At 36.8% G+C, this 15,048-nt stretch overlaps 1 protein-coding gene across 1 annotated transcript in view; it reads right to left on the bottom strand.

Annotated features, from left to right (window-relative positions):
* STAG1 (STAG1 cohesin complex component) overlaps positions 1-15,048 on the bottom strand; it is a 314,569-nt gene that overhangs the window by 80,045 nt on the left and 219,476 nt on the right. Inside the window, 6 exon segments of the mRNA XM_027769480.1 lie at positions 429-509; positions 8,440-8,527; positions 11,129-11,199; positions 12,950-13,153; positions 13,308-13,397; positions 13,500-13,592. Coding sequence (XP_027625281.1) covers positions 429-509; positions 8,440-8,527; positions 11,129-11,199; positions 12,950-13,153; positions 13,308-13,397; positions 13,500-13,592 — 627 coding nt within the window.

Below are 15,048 nucleotides of genomic sequence, written 5' to 3'. Positions count from 1 at the left end.
AAAGTCAGACTTGGGTTCATGTATAGGTATGTGTCAGCTGTGCTAGCTATTGGACATATTTAGACTAATTAAGTTCATTGGCAGAACAATTGAATGGGGGGGGGAAAGGCATGGAGGGCAATAAAAAAAAAAAAAAGAAACCTCATTTTCCTAGTATATCACCTATCAGAGCTCTTGTATTTACCACAGTTATCTCTGACAGAAATTTTAACTCTGTATTTATATACGCTATGTGTCTCTCCCTTGGAAATACTGGCTATTGTCCAAAAGAGGTAAATAAAATAACATGAAGTAGAAAACGATAAGAATAAATTATCATACACTTTATTAATTATAATAATTTATAATAACTGATAACAATAAGTCATTAAATAGTGAATTAAGCTATTTTAGTAATAGCTCTTCTGCCCAAAGAAATTCTTACTTACCTTGGAAGGAGAACCATCAGTAATTTTCACCAACTGCCAAAGAATTGAGTAATGGGAACACTGCAATGCCTGCACGACTATCTGTATCAAATTAAAAAAAGTTTTTAAATGAAAATATTTAAACAAGACAATTCATGTTAGCATAGTACTCAGAGAATATTTATAATATTTTTTATTTTAAATGAAGTTTCAAGTCCAAATTTTTATAGAATAAAAATGTAAAATATTTGGTTAAAAAGACAAACCAACAAACCAGAATAAAATCAGAATACATCTTTTTTTTGTAGAAGAATTATTATTTATTTAATTTCATTTGTTATTATTATTTTTAATTTGACCAGGAAGAGACAGAGAGAGAGAGAGAGAAAAAAAAAGGAAAAGTGAGAACGCAAACCACCAGGCCCAGGACTCAAACCATGGATGGCCATGTGGGAATCCAGCACCTTTAACCACCACTCCACCTGCTGGCCTCCAGAATACATCTTAATTCATGTGGACTCAACACTATGATTTACTTACTTACTTACTTACTTATTTATTTATGAGAGATTTTTTTGCTTTAGGGCATGTGTGCTTGCCAGAGAAAAAGAGTGACAGAGAGACAGAAAGAGAGAAATCACCCCCCAGGAGGATGGGCACGCCATAGTTCCTTCTCCATTCTCCTCTCAGGATCTTGGACACACATGCACATGTGCCCGGCGTGTTTTAAGATGCCGGGTCCAGGACTCAAACTGCAGTCAACTACGTGGGAGTCCTGTGACGTAACCATTACGTCATTTGCTGGTCTCTCTACGTTTTAAACGAAACAGTAGTGTCATGAATATTTTACTCAGTCAGATCTTAAAAAGGAGGGTGGTGATATTATTTTTATCCAAACATTTATATCAAAATGTTTTAGTTATTTTTAAGACATTTTTAATGTGAAATATAACAATCATACCAAAAGGTGAATAAAACAAACATAAAGTTGAATGAATTAATTTAAAGCAAAAATACCTATGTAACCACAACCCAGGTGAAGAAATAGAACACTGTCAGGATATGCTCCCAATAAAATCTCTTTCTTCTAGTGAGGATAACAGGTTTTTTTGTTTGTTTGTTTGTTTGTTTTTGGAGAGGTATTTGCTATAGGGCGCATGCGGTCGCCAGACAGAGAGAGACAGAGAGACAGAAAACGAGAAATCACACCCCAGAGGGGATGGCCATTCTGCAATCTCCAATACCCTCTCCTCCATTCTCCTCTTGGGATCTTGGGCATGCACGCACACGCGCCCGGCCTGAGTTTTAAGCCACTGCATCTGGGATGCGAACCGCGGTCGACTATGTGGGAGTCCAGTGACATAGCCATTAAGCTAACTGCTGGTGCCCAATAACAGGGTTTTTTTTTTTAACTCCCATGGTAGCCTGCATATTTTAACTAAGTCTTTAACACTAAAATGTGTCATACCTAGTTGTCAACATTACATAAATGAAATCTTGTAATATCTATTACTTTTAGCAGCTGAGTTTAAAATTATTTCCTTTATTCATGATCAAGTGTGTGTGCATGTGTACAAGCATGAGGGACTGAGAGAGAGAAAGAGAAAGAAAGATAAAGATGAGTACCCTTGGGGCCAGCAGTTAGCATAATGGCTATGTTGTTGGACTCCCATGTAGTCGACTGTGGTTCAAGTTCTGGACCGGTGGCTTAAAACTCATGCCGGGCGGATGTGCGTGCATGCCCAAGATCCTGAGAGGAGAAGGAATTGCAGCGTGGTCATCCCCCCTGGGGGAGTGATTTCTCGTTTTCTATCTCTCTGGTGAGTGCATGTACCCTACAGCAAAAACCTCTCCAAAAAAAGATGAGTACCCCCTACTGGGTCTTGTCAAGTCATTTTTTTCCTTTGACTCACCAGTCCATTAGATCTTGGGCAATCAAATGTACGCACGGCATGTTTCAGTCTTTCTGGGCCAAGGATTCAAAAGCAGTTCCACTTGGGCTGTAGCTTCTCTTGAGCAGTGCATCATCACTGCTCCAGAACCAGCTCATGGCTTTCTTTTATTCAGTATTTATATTTAAACACTATACATATTTAATGTACTTAGAGTTCATTAATTTTTATTCCTATATAATATTTAGAATATCCTCCATTTATTCATTTTATTGTTAAAAATACTTTTAAACTTCTTTGAGTTTCACACTGTTATGGTTAATGCAATTATGAATATTCTTATATATATCTCCTGGTGCATGCATATCTCTAAGGCAAAGATTCTGAGGGTTTTAGTTCTCAAACCTTTTTATACTCTTAAAAACTACTGGGACCAGCAGGTAGTGTGGTGGTTAAGACACTGGATGCTCCCACAGGGCTGACCAAGGTTTGAGTCCTGGATCTGGTGACTTGCTTTCTCACTTTCCCTCTCTCTCTCTCTCTCTCTCTCTGTGTCTCTCTCCAGTCAAATTAAAAAAGAATAAAAAAAATGAAATAAATAAGTCTTAAAAAAAAAAAAACCCAAACAACTACTAAGGGCTGGCTCCACAGACTAATGCTTAAGGGAGCCAGATCCTACATGGTAAGCTATGGTTTGAATCCTAGTTTTGGTGGCTTCAGAAACATGCTATATGGCTGCTCAAAATATCAACAGGATGGCGAAACACAGAATGAACTGCAATGTGATCATGCCTCGTTCGGGGGTGATTTTTCTCTCTCTCTGGTGAGTGCATGTACCCTCTGTCAATTTAAGAAAAAAAGATAGATTAAAAAAAAAAAAAGAAAACTTTATTTTAAAAAAATCCCCCTCAAAAAACCCTACTAATGACACCAGAGAGTTTCTATTTATGAGGATTATATATATATATATCAATACTACCATATTAGAAATTAAAAACAATGACATGTTTATACAATACTAATTCATTTAAAAATCAAAATAATAAACTGATTACATCTTACTATAAACAGTGAATCTTACTAAAAAAAAAAAAAATAACACCTAGAATTTGGGGCCAGCAGATGGCATGAAAGTTAAGGTGGCTGGTCCCACACAGCTGACTGCATGGTTTGAACCCCAGATCCAGTGGCTTAAAAAACACACTAGGTGTATTTGTGTATTTGTTTTGTTGGAAAGATTTTTTTTTTTGCTATAGGGCGTGTGCGCTCGCCAGAAAGAGACAGAGAGATAGAAAACGAGAAATCACCCGCCAGTGGGGACGGCAACGCCGCAATTCCTTCTCCTCCATTCTCCTCTTGGGATTCTGGGCACGCATGCACACATGCCCGACGTGCATTAAGCCAGGACTCAAACCATGGTCAACTACATGGGAAGTCCAGTGACATAGCCATTACGCCAACTGCTGATCCCAGGTGTGTGTTTTTATATGCCCAAAATTCTGAGAGGAGGATAGGAAGAAGGAAATGCAATGTGGCCATCCCCATGAGGGTACTTTCTTACTTTTTCCATCTCTCTCTGTCTCCAGTAAGGGCAAAACAAAACAGAAAAACCCACACCCACAAAAAAAAAATCTACTAGAATTTCTAAACAAAAACAATTTATTAAGAGTGGCAGTGTTGGGAACCAGCAGTTAGCGTCATGGCTATGTCGCTGGACTCCCACGTAGTCGACTGCAGTTTGAGTCCCGGACCCGGTGGCTTAAAACTCAAGCCGGGCGCGTGTGTGTGTGCCCAAGATCCCGAGAGGAGAATGGAGGAGAAGGGATTGCGGCGTGATCATCCCCCCTGGGGGGTGATTTCTTGCTTTCTGTCTCTATGTCTGTCTCTGTCTGGTGAGCGCACGCACCCTATAGCGAAAACCTCACCAAAAAAAAAAAAAGAAAAGAGTGGCAGTGTTGGGGCCAGTAAGTGGTATGTGACACTGGATTACAATATGGCAGACCGCAGTTCGAGTTCTGACCAGGCAGCTTGAAAATCATGGCATTCATGCCCAGAATCCCAAGAGGAGAAGGGACTGTGGTGTGGCCCATCTCCTCTGCGGGGTGATTTCTCACTTTCCCTCTTATCGTCTCTCTCTGTCTCTCCTCTCTCTGGTACACTCTATGGCAATATGCTTATTAAAAAAAAAAGAAAGAGTGGCAGTGTTTTACATTTCTGCAATTATCTTTAATGTGTGCTTAATATAAAACAACTGAATTTTTCTGTGCTTCTGAATGCTCTGTTACTACACACACACACACATATATACATGTTGATCAAAATATATTAAAAAAATCCAGTCTGACACTGTACAATAATTGAAAAAAGTAGGTATACTATAATAGCTATGGAGATAAAGCTATGATTCCTATGCTCCACTGCATACTTGTGAGAAAATGAGAATTAAAAAAAGCAAATAAAGTCTTCATTATATTATAAAAAGCAATTTTAAACTCATTAACCCCCTGAGTTTCCCAGACCACACTTTGAAAATTAGGAAGAGGATTGCTGGGTCATGTAGGGGTGTATATTTAACTTTACTAGGTATTACCAAGCTGTTTGCAAAAGTGGTTCTATCTATCAATAGCAGTCACTGGCAATTCCTGTGATGCCACATTTTCACTAACACTTGATATCATCAGATGTCTTAAATTTGGTGATTCCATTATGTATGAGTAGCATCTTAATGTGGTTTTAATGTATATATCTCTAATTACAATGAGGATGGGTCCCTTTTCATTTTTAATTGGCATTTGATCTCCTATTTTATATCTAGGTCTTTTACCCCTATGTTCTAGAGACAAAAAACAAACAAACAAAAACACACTCAAAGAATTTAAAAAAAAAAAATTGATTAAGAAACCTAACATAAAAGAGAATTCCATTTTGAACAGGTCTTTTATTACGTTTCTATTTGATACATAGCATATGATTTTTGCAACAAAGCATATCTGACAGTATGACATTTCATTTTTTTAAATTTGCTACACATATCTAGTGTCCCTATTATTTATCCACTTAGTAAAATAAAATCCATAAAAAATATGTAGGAAATAAAAAGAATTACCAGTAAGTGGAACGTTGAATAAATGGAATGCTCAATAAACTAGTCAGGATTTTTAACTGATCTTACTTTAAATTTTTCAGGTTTTAGATCACTTAAGCAAAAGATATTTCCAATGCGCCTACTCAGCACTGAAAATAACTCATAAGAATTAGAAGAATTAAATGGTGCTGCTTTTAATGCAACACTAATGAGATGATGTCAGGGTTTTGTTAAACATAATAATTAAATGATTGATCCACGTCAGAATGCAGAAACAAGACTACTGAAACACTGTCAAGTTACGAACATTAGTGCTGAAGAAAGCACCCTGCTATACTTAGAAGATGCTCAATGATGGTACACCTACAGGTCCTGAGATACCTTCTGATAAGCTCTGATTTATAATATAAAGTACACTGGTAAATTGGTTATATGAAAGAAATAAGATTTTAAAAATTCTCTTCAATTTGAAACAATCTGAACTGCTGTAGTCAAAGAGAAATTAAGATCTGAAAAAAGTAACGTTAAGGAATTACTTAAGGGGCCAGCAGATGACGTAGAAGTTATGTCGCTAGATGCCCACATGGCCAACCATGGTTCGAGTCCCAGATCTAGTGGCTTGAAAATTATGCTGGATGCGTGTGAATATGTGCCCAAGATCCTGGGAGGAGAAGGGATTGTGGCATGGCCACCCCCCCTGGGGGGGGTATTTCTTTCTTTCCCACTCTTTCTGTCTCAAAAACCTCTTAAAAAAAAAGAATTTCTTAATTTTGGTTATATCATTGTATTAGTTATCATATGTTCTACTTTTCTAGTGACCTATACTAGAAGATTTTCAAACTGTTTCCCATAGTTTTTTTTTTTTTTTTGAGAGGTTTTTCACTATAGGGTGCGTGCGCTCGCCAGACAGACAGAGAGAGACAGAGAGACAGAAAGCGAGAAATCACCCCCCGGAGGGATGGCCACGCCGCAATCCCTTCTCCTCCATTCTCCTCTTGGGATCTTGGGCACGCACGCACACGCGCCCGGCGTGGGTTTTAAGCCACCGGGTCCGGAACGCGAACTGCGGTCGACTACGTGGGAGTCCAGCGACATAGCCATTACGCTAACTGCTGGTTCCCTGTTTCCCATAGTTTTACAGAAGTTTCTTCGTAGTGGTTATGAGAGAAGAAAGACATTTGGTTACTACAGTATTAATTTCATAAAGAGAATTGCATTTTAACCCATTTCACATATTGGTATTCTTTCTAAGTTTACTTTCAAAAGGGCTCCACAGTATTTTTTCAAAAAAGAAGTTTGTTCTCACTGACTGGGAGATAAAAAGAGGATAGGAAGTTAAGTGTCAGCAATAAATGAAGAAAAACTCTTAACGGAGCCAAAATTTTAGCATTTTTCTACAAACTATAGCAAAAACACCTTATATAACTTTGCTTTATTAAGAGTGGTTGTTGTTGAGCTAGATGATGGTGTGGCAGTTAAGGCTGATAGACCCCATATGGCCAACTGCATGGTTCCAGACCCAGACCTGGCAGCTTGAAAAAAATGTTGGGTTATGTGCATGTTTGCCCAAAAATCCCTAAAGGAGAAATGGAGAAGGGATTGTTAAATGGGGATGCTTTCTCATTTTCCCTCTTTGTCCCTCTCTCTTTCTCCAGTGAGCATGCAAGCCCTCTACCAAAATTAAAAGAACAAAATAAAACAAGAAGAGTTGCTACTACATGAAGTAAGGAATAACTTAAGGAATAACATTTCTGTTTCATACATAGCCTATCTTTTGCAACAAAGCATATCTGATAGTATGATATTCCATTACTTTATTTGCTATACATTTCTAGTGTACTTATTATTTACTCACTCAGTAAACTAAATCCTATTAAGAATATATAGAAGGTAAAAAGAAACATCAATAAGTAGAATGTTGAATGAACTAGTTACAATATTTAGCTGATTTTACTTTAAATAATTAATGTAATAATTTAATTATTTGTAAGTAGAAGTAAGTTGACTAATTATTCTACTCAAGTCTCTTTCAGATTAGGAAAATGTTCAATTCTTATCCCTTCCACTTCAACTTATAAATAAAAATTAACAGTTGTAAAATCTAACAAAGGCTCCTGAAGCTTATTTATGGTTCTCTTATAAAAATTAAGTGATGACTAAAGTTTAATATCATCAATATCTAAAATGGTGTCTGGAATACATCTATAATCCAAAATTTTCATTATGTAATTAGTTTATCAAAAGTTTTAAAATTGTTACTATTGTAATTAATGCTATTTTTCCTAATGGAGCAATAACATTTACTTCAACATTAATTATTTCTTTTCTTTTTTTTTTTTTGCTAGAGGGCATGAGCCCTCACTAGAGACAGAAAGCAACCCCAAAAGGGTGTGGTGATATCATAAACCCTTCTTCATCCTGTCAGAATTTGGGGCACACATGCACATATACCTGGGCGTTTTTCACACTATCAGGTCTAGGTTTTAAACCCTTCGGCCAGCTATATGGGATCCAGCTTCCTTAACCACTAGGTCATGGAACCAGCCCCCTCAACATTAAATTTTAAAGAGTCATTATAGCAAAAGTTCTCTATTTTTTTCCGCTCTAACACACATGACATATGAATATTATCTACCAGTAATATTCAATCATGATAGCAATAATTCTAAAAAAGAGATGGCTGCATTGAAGGACTATAATTACTTTTTATAAAAGGCATTTGATAATCATGTGCTTTCGGAAAAGCATAGTTTTCTTTCTTTTTTTTTTTGGAGAGGTTTTTGCTATAGGGCACGTGCGCTCGCCAGAAAGATAGAAAGTGAGAAATCAACCCCCTGGAGGCATGGCCACGCTGCAATCCCTTCTCCTCCATTCTCCTCTTGGGATCTTGGGCACGCACGCACATGCGCCTGGTGTGAGTTTAAGCCACCAGGTCTGGGACTCAAACCACGGTCGACTACATGGGAGTCTAGCAACATAGCCATTATGCTAACTGCTGGTCCCGAAAAGCATAGCTTTCTAAAATGACACAGAAAGAATATCAATAAACTCCTACCTGTTCTGGCATAGCTCCATGTTCAATTCCAGTCTTCAATAATCTGTAGCAATTACCAAACAGATCCCATTTTGTGAGGTCATGAGCGCTAAAATAAACAAAAATGCATTAACTTTATTCTAGAGTGAAAGAAAATTAAAGTTGAGCTCAGTTTCAGTGAGTGGAAGGATAAAATAACTTTAATTTCTTACAGAACTGAAAAAGATCCACATGGAAAATACTCAAGTGCTCAAACTAGGAAGGAAAAAAGAAACAATGGAGGGAGAGAGGGAAGGTAGAAAAGAGGAAGGAAAGAAAAAAAAAGAAAAAGAAGGGGCCAAATCTGATTTCATTAAAGAAATTAACAACAATAAAACTGCAAGTACTTAATAGAAGGTTCCTTACCACATGTTCAATTGAATTCTTTTTTTTTTTTTTTGAGAGGTTTTTCTTTTTTTTTTTTTTTTTGAGAGGTTTTTGCTATAGGGCGCGTGCGCTCGCCAGAAAGACAAAAAGAGAGAAATCACCCCCCAGGGGGAATGGCTATGCAGCAATCCCTTCTCCTCCATTCTCCTCTCAAGATCTTGGGCACGCATGTACACGAACCCAGCTTGAGTTTAAGCCACCAGATCCAGGACTTGAACCATAGTCGACTACATGGCAGTCCAGTGACATAGTCATTATGCCAACTACTGGTCCCTGAATTCATATTCTACACATGGGTATGGGTAACTTTTTTTCTACCATATTTTAAAACATATTTTAAGCAAATTCATTCACAGTTTAAAAATAAAGCTACAAGTGAATTTGTAAATGTGCATAGTGGGGGTGGTAATGTACATCTAGACAAGGTCTTCCTAAGCAGTGGTCTTTCTGCCTTAGTCCCCTCAGTAGCTAGAACTACAGGTGTGTGGTACTGAGCCAGGCTATTTTAGGATGGGCCAAAAATCAAACCCAGGCCTGGAATGTGGTGTCAGAATGCCAACCAGCAGTATTCTGTGCACGCTACTATGGATGGGCCATATAGTCTCTTAAAAATTTTTTAATTGCCAGAGAGTGTGTACACTTGCCAGAGAGACAGAAAAAGAGAAAGCACTCTCAATGGGGCAAGGTCATGGCAAAAATCCATTCTTTGTTTCTCAGTTCTGTTGGGATCTTGGGCGTTGCCATAGTAGCATCCAGCATGTTTTTCAAGTTTCTGGGGCAGGATTTTTTTTTTTTTTGGAGAGGTTTTTGCTATAGGGCGTGAGTGCTCGCCAGACAGACAGAGAGAGACATAGAGACAGAAAGCGAGAAATCACCCCCGGGGGGATGGTCACACCGCAATCCCTTCTCCTCCATTCTCCTCTTGGGATCTTGGGCACGCATGCACATGTGCCCGGCGTGAGTTTTAAGCCACCGGGTCCGGGACGTGAACCGCAGTCGACTACGTGGGAGTCCAGCGACATAGCCATTACACTAACTGCTGGTTCCCAGGATTTGAACTGTTGTAGGCCATGAGGGATCCAGTTCCTTTAGAAGACTGGTCCTCACAAGCATATTTTTAAAAAAGGTATTTGTATTTATCAAAGAGAAATATAGGTAAAACTAGGGTAAAGGAAACATGATAAAGTTAAAAAACTGTGGTAGAGCTATTTACATGGACTGAGGATTTCTAACCAAGATAATGATAACCTTTTATATTCTCATGAGATTTACTACTAAAAATGAGTCCTTTTGCACCAGTTGTCAATGTTCATTTTCAAAAAAAAAATATTTTAAAATATAAATGTCTGGGGCCAGCTGGATTCCATATGGCTAAATGTACAGTTCAAGTCCTGGACCTGGCAGCTTGAAAAACATGTCAGGTGCTTGTGCTAGCACACCCGAAATCCTAAAAGGAGGGAGAGATGAAGGAGAAGGGACTGCAGTGTGACCATTCCCCATGGGGGTGGGGTACATTCTCCATTCCCTCTCTCTAAGAAAGAAAAAGGCTTAGATCTTAACAAATGCTACTGAAATCTAAAGTATTCTTTTATGTAAAAGCTATACCCAAACTTACTTTTGTCAATAAAGTTGTTTCTCTCTATTCATGGAGAAGATAAAAGCATACCTTATTTCAAGGGATATGCAAATTATCATTTGAAAACATTAATTTAATTGATCTAACTGTCCTGTCTATAAGAAACAACCATGAATAATTCAGAAAAAAACCCACAGAAATAAGTTACATGGTTTTCTCTAAAATCTTACTTCTTTCAATTTATTTATTTAACAAATAAAAATTGTACATATTTATCATGCACATGTTATTTCAAAATATGTACATACTGTGGAGCGACTAAGTCAAATTCATTAACATATATCATTACTTCACTTTTCTTGTAGTGAGAATACTGAAAAATCTTTCTGAGAAATTTTATTTATTAGCATGATTTCTATAAGGTATCAATTGAAAATTATACCTATAAGAGTCTAGAATATAAAATAAGTCCATCTATAATAATGTTATAATTACATAATACTGATTAACTTAAACTTTCATAATGTACATTCATTACATGAAATGATAAATCTTCATGACATTAATGATAAATCTTATATCTTAAGTAATTAAATAACAAAATGCATCCAGAGAAAATCTGAATACAAAAATCACTATCTCAATATTTCTTTATATATTGGCTAATAAATTCTATTCACTAAATCTACTTTAAATAAAATGACGTACTTGTGAAAAGATGTTAATCTCTTTTATGTAGAAAGAACATTGTAAATATCATCATCATCAGCTTCTTCTCCCTATAAAAGAAGTAAATATCCCTCCATTACCTAAACTTTATTCATCCTCAAATTCACATTAAAGTCTATCAATATTTACTGCCTAGAGAAAAATTCTTATTATATGGAAGTATATATTCACTGTAGATAAATAAGAATATATCACTATTAACAAACAGAAAAGAAAAAATGCAGAAACTCCCATTATCTTAACACCCAGAAGTAAACTGCTTTTGCATTTTAAATATTGTTCTGATAAGCATGACTTTGTAGTTTTATAATTAATACTAAAAGATAAACTTGAAATTGAAATTGCTGAATAAAAGGGTACATATTTGATTTTTTTAAGGCATGTGTCATAGAGTATGTGTACTTGCTAGAGAAGACAGACAGACAGAAAGTGAGAAATCATCCCCCAGGAAGAAAGCCATGCCACAATCTCTTCTCCATTCTTCTCTTAGGATCATGGGCACATACGCACACATGCCAGCATGATTTTCAAGCCACTGGATCCAGAGCTTGAACTGCACTTGGTCATGTGGGAGTTCATGCCTCAACCACCATACCACCTGCTAACCTTGTACTTGTTTTTTTTTTTCCTTGTACTTGATTTTTTAATGGTTATCAGTTATTTCTACAGTTTAAAAAGTCACAATGAACAATCAAATAGTTGGGAAAAAAACAGTTAAGTTACAATAGGGGAAAGGACTTTTAAAAAGTAAGTTTCATAGATTACAAAGAAAATTCTATTAGCCTGGCTGCCAGAGCACAGAGAACTATATGGAAGTTCCACATTTACTTGTACAGATTAGGGAGAGAAGGTAAGGTGGAGGTGACACAAATAATTAGAAAAATAACTGTTAGAGGTGTTTATTGCTAGCTTGTGCAGGCACCATAGTGAGCAGGGACCCCTCAGAATCACAATCACACAGGTTCTATTCATCAGCTCATCATATTTCAGTAATATTAAAATGCAAATTATGTCCAAGATTAGGAAATGAAATAATGAGTTAAGAAAAATCAGAACTTAAAAAGATTTTTCTTTTCTTCTTAAAAAAAAAATTGCCAGAGGGGACATGTACCCACCACAGACAGACAAGGAGATACAGAAAGATGAAAAAGCAACCCCAATGGGGCATGGTCACACTGCAATTCCTTCTCCATCTTTCCATCCTTTTGGGATTTGGAGTATTTATGCACATGCACCTGGCATTTGTCAAGTCACTGTGTCTGGGATTCAAACCATGAAACAGCCATGAGAGATCTGGCTGCCTAACCATAAGGCCATGGGGCCAGTAAAAAAATTACTTTTATAAAAGTAAAAAAAAAAAAAAAAAAAAAAAAATTCTAACTTTTATGAAACTTATTATTATTTTAGTTTTTTTTTATACAGGGCACGTGTGTTTACCAGAGAGAGACAAAGAGAGAGAGGGAAAGTGAGAAATCACCCCCCAGAGGGATGGTCATGTGACAATCCCCTCTCTTCCACTCTCCTCTTGAGATTTTGGGTACACGTGCACATCCACCCAGTGTGATTCTCAAGATGCTGGGTCAGGGACTTGAACCATCAAGTCAGCCATGAGGGATCCAGCTGCCTTAACCTCCATGCCACCTACTGCTTTTTAAAATAAAGTGTAACTCAGGTTGATTTTTTTAATAAGATGAACAAGTTTTAAAAGGAGTAAAGAATTCTACTAGATTATATATATTAGAAATGATTCACACTCTCATCTATCTTGAATCATATGTATACATTATTTTTAGAACAGACCTCTTGTAATAGATCTTCCACAGAGTGATTGAATCGATCTACAAACTCATCAATCAGCTGGCTTCGAGCTATGTCAACTCTGTTCTGGATGGTGTACTCCTCACTGCATAAGATGCTATAGGTTTTACTGCAGGCTTCTAGAACATCTGATTCTACATGTTTCTCCACAACAAACTTAATTTGTTTTAATAAAGCATCCAGATGCTGAGGAAGACAAAAAGAAAAACCGATATATAAATCAATTAAGAAAAATAAGAATTAGCACCTATCTAAACAACAAATAAGTCTGTAAGATTACGCAAAAATACTTTAAATAAAACTATCATAATAGTAAAATTTCCATTTCATAGTGCCTTACCTTTTCCATTCTACCTGTGCTATAGATTTCTAGATCAAAAAACTGTGGGATTTGTAGTAAGTTTGCTACCTTCTCTGCATCTGCAGAATACTAGAAAAAAAAGAAGCAAAGAAAAAAAGCAGTAAGTATTTTAACAGTACAGTGCAAGCACACACATGGCCCATTATTACAAAATTATAAATGAAACTTTACCTTTGATAATAACATAGGAAGTGTAATAATAAAATGCTCAGTCAATTTGTTTCTATCATCAATTTGTGTTTTCCTTTCTTTGGCCGTTAGCACCTAGGAATAAATTAAAATAGGAAAAGAATAAAAGTGCCATGTGCTAATTTAAAAATATAAAATGTTACACAAAACGAAAAACATGTCAGATAATATAACTAAAAATTTTAAGAGAAACTTATATTATTGAAATAAAATGTTGTTTATACAAAATTCTACTTAATGGGCATTATTTCTTTATTAAATAGCTAAAAGTTTAGGTAAATTGTACTTTAAACTAAAAATATAAACATTTCTTTTTCTTTTTAGAATTATTTTGTTAATTTTATTCATTATTGTCATTATTATTATTATTAATTTGATCAGAGAGAGTGAAAGGGAAAGTAAGAAAGCAAGTTGCCAGGTCTGGAACTCAAACTGTGATCGGCCATGTGGGAGTTCAGAGGCTCAATCACCACACTATCTGCTGGCTCCTTTTTCTTTCTTTTCAAAGATTTTTGTTTGGAAGGATAGAGTAATGGTTATGTTGCTGGACTCCCACACATTAGACTGTGGTTCGAGTACAGGACCCAGTGGCTTAAAATTCGTGCCAGGTCGTGTGCATGCGTGCCCAACATCCCGAGAAGAGAATGAAGAAGGGATTGTGGCATGGTCATCCACCCTGGGGGGTGATTTCTTGCTTTGTCTCTGGCGAGTGTATGTGCTTTATAGCAAAAATCTCTCTCTCTAAAAAATTTTTTTTCTCACATAGGGCAATTGTACTTGCCACAGAGAGACAGAGACAAAGAGAAAGGCAAAGTGAGTAATCACTCCTCAGGGGATGGCCATATCACAGTCCCTTCTTTATTCTCCCCTAGGGATTTTGAGCACGCACACACATGCGCCCAGCATGTTTTTCAGGCCACCAGGTTTGGGAGAAGAACCACAGAACTGGTTATATGGGATACAGCACCTTAACTACTATGTTACCTACTGACCTCCAAAATATAAACATTTCTATAAAATAACAATAAACATAAAAAAATTGGAACTAGCCTCAAAACAATTTTTCTGTAGTTACAATCTCAATGTGTTAACAGTGATCTCTTCTATGCTAAACATATACACTTGAAAAAATCTTTAAACACACATTTTTTTTTTTTTTGCAGAGGTTTTTGCTATAGTGTGCGTGCGATAGCTAGAAAGACAGAGATAGAGAGACAGAAAGTGAAAAATCACCCCCAGGAGGGATGGCCACACCACAATCCCTTCTCCATTCTCCTTTCGGGATCTTGGGCACACACGCACACAGCTTGAGTTTAAGCCATTGGGTACGGGACTTGAACCTCAGTTGACTACCTGAACCTCAGTTGACTACATGGGAGTCCAGCGACACAGCTGTTACGCCAACTGCTGGTCCCTACACACATTAAAAAAAAAAATCATTTATTTTATTTTAATTTTACAGAGAAAAACACACACACACACACACACAGAGAGAGAGAGAGAGAGAGAGAGAGAGAGAGAGAGAGAGAGA

The sequence above is a fragment of the Tupaia chinensis genome, unplaced genomic scaffold (genome assembly GCF_000334495.1).
Source record: "Tupaia chinensis unplaced genomic scaffold, TupChi_1.0 Scaffold149831_1, whole genome shotgun sequence".
Lineage (NCBI taxonomy): Eukaryota > Metazoa > Chordata > Mammalia > Scandentia > Tupaiidae > Tupaia > Tupaia belangeri.
Note: the sequence above shows the minus strand (reverse complement) of the source record. Positions and strands in the feature narration are given on the sequence as shown.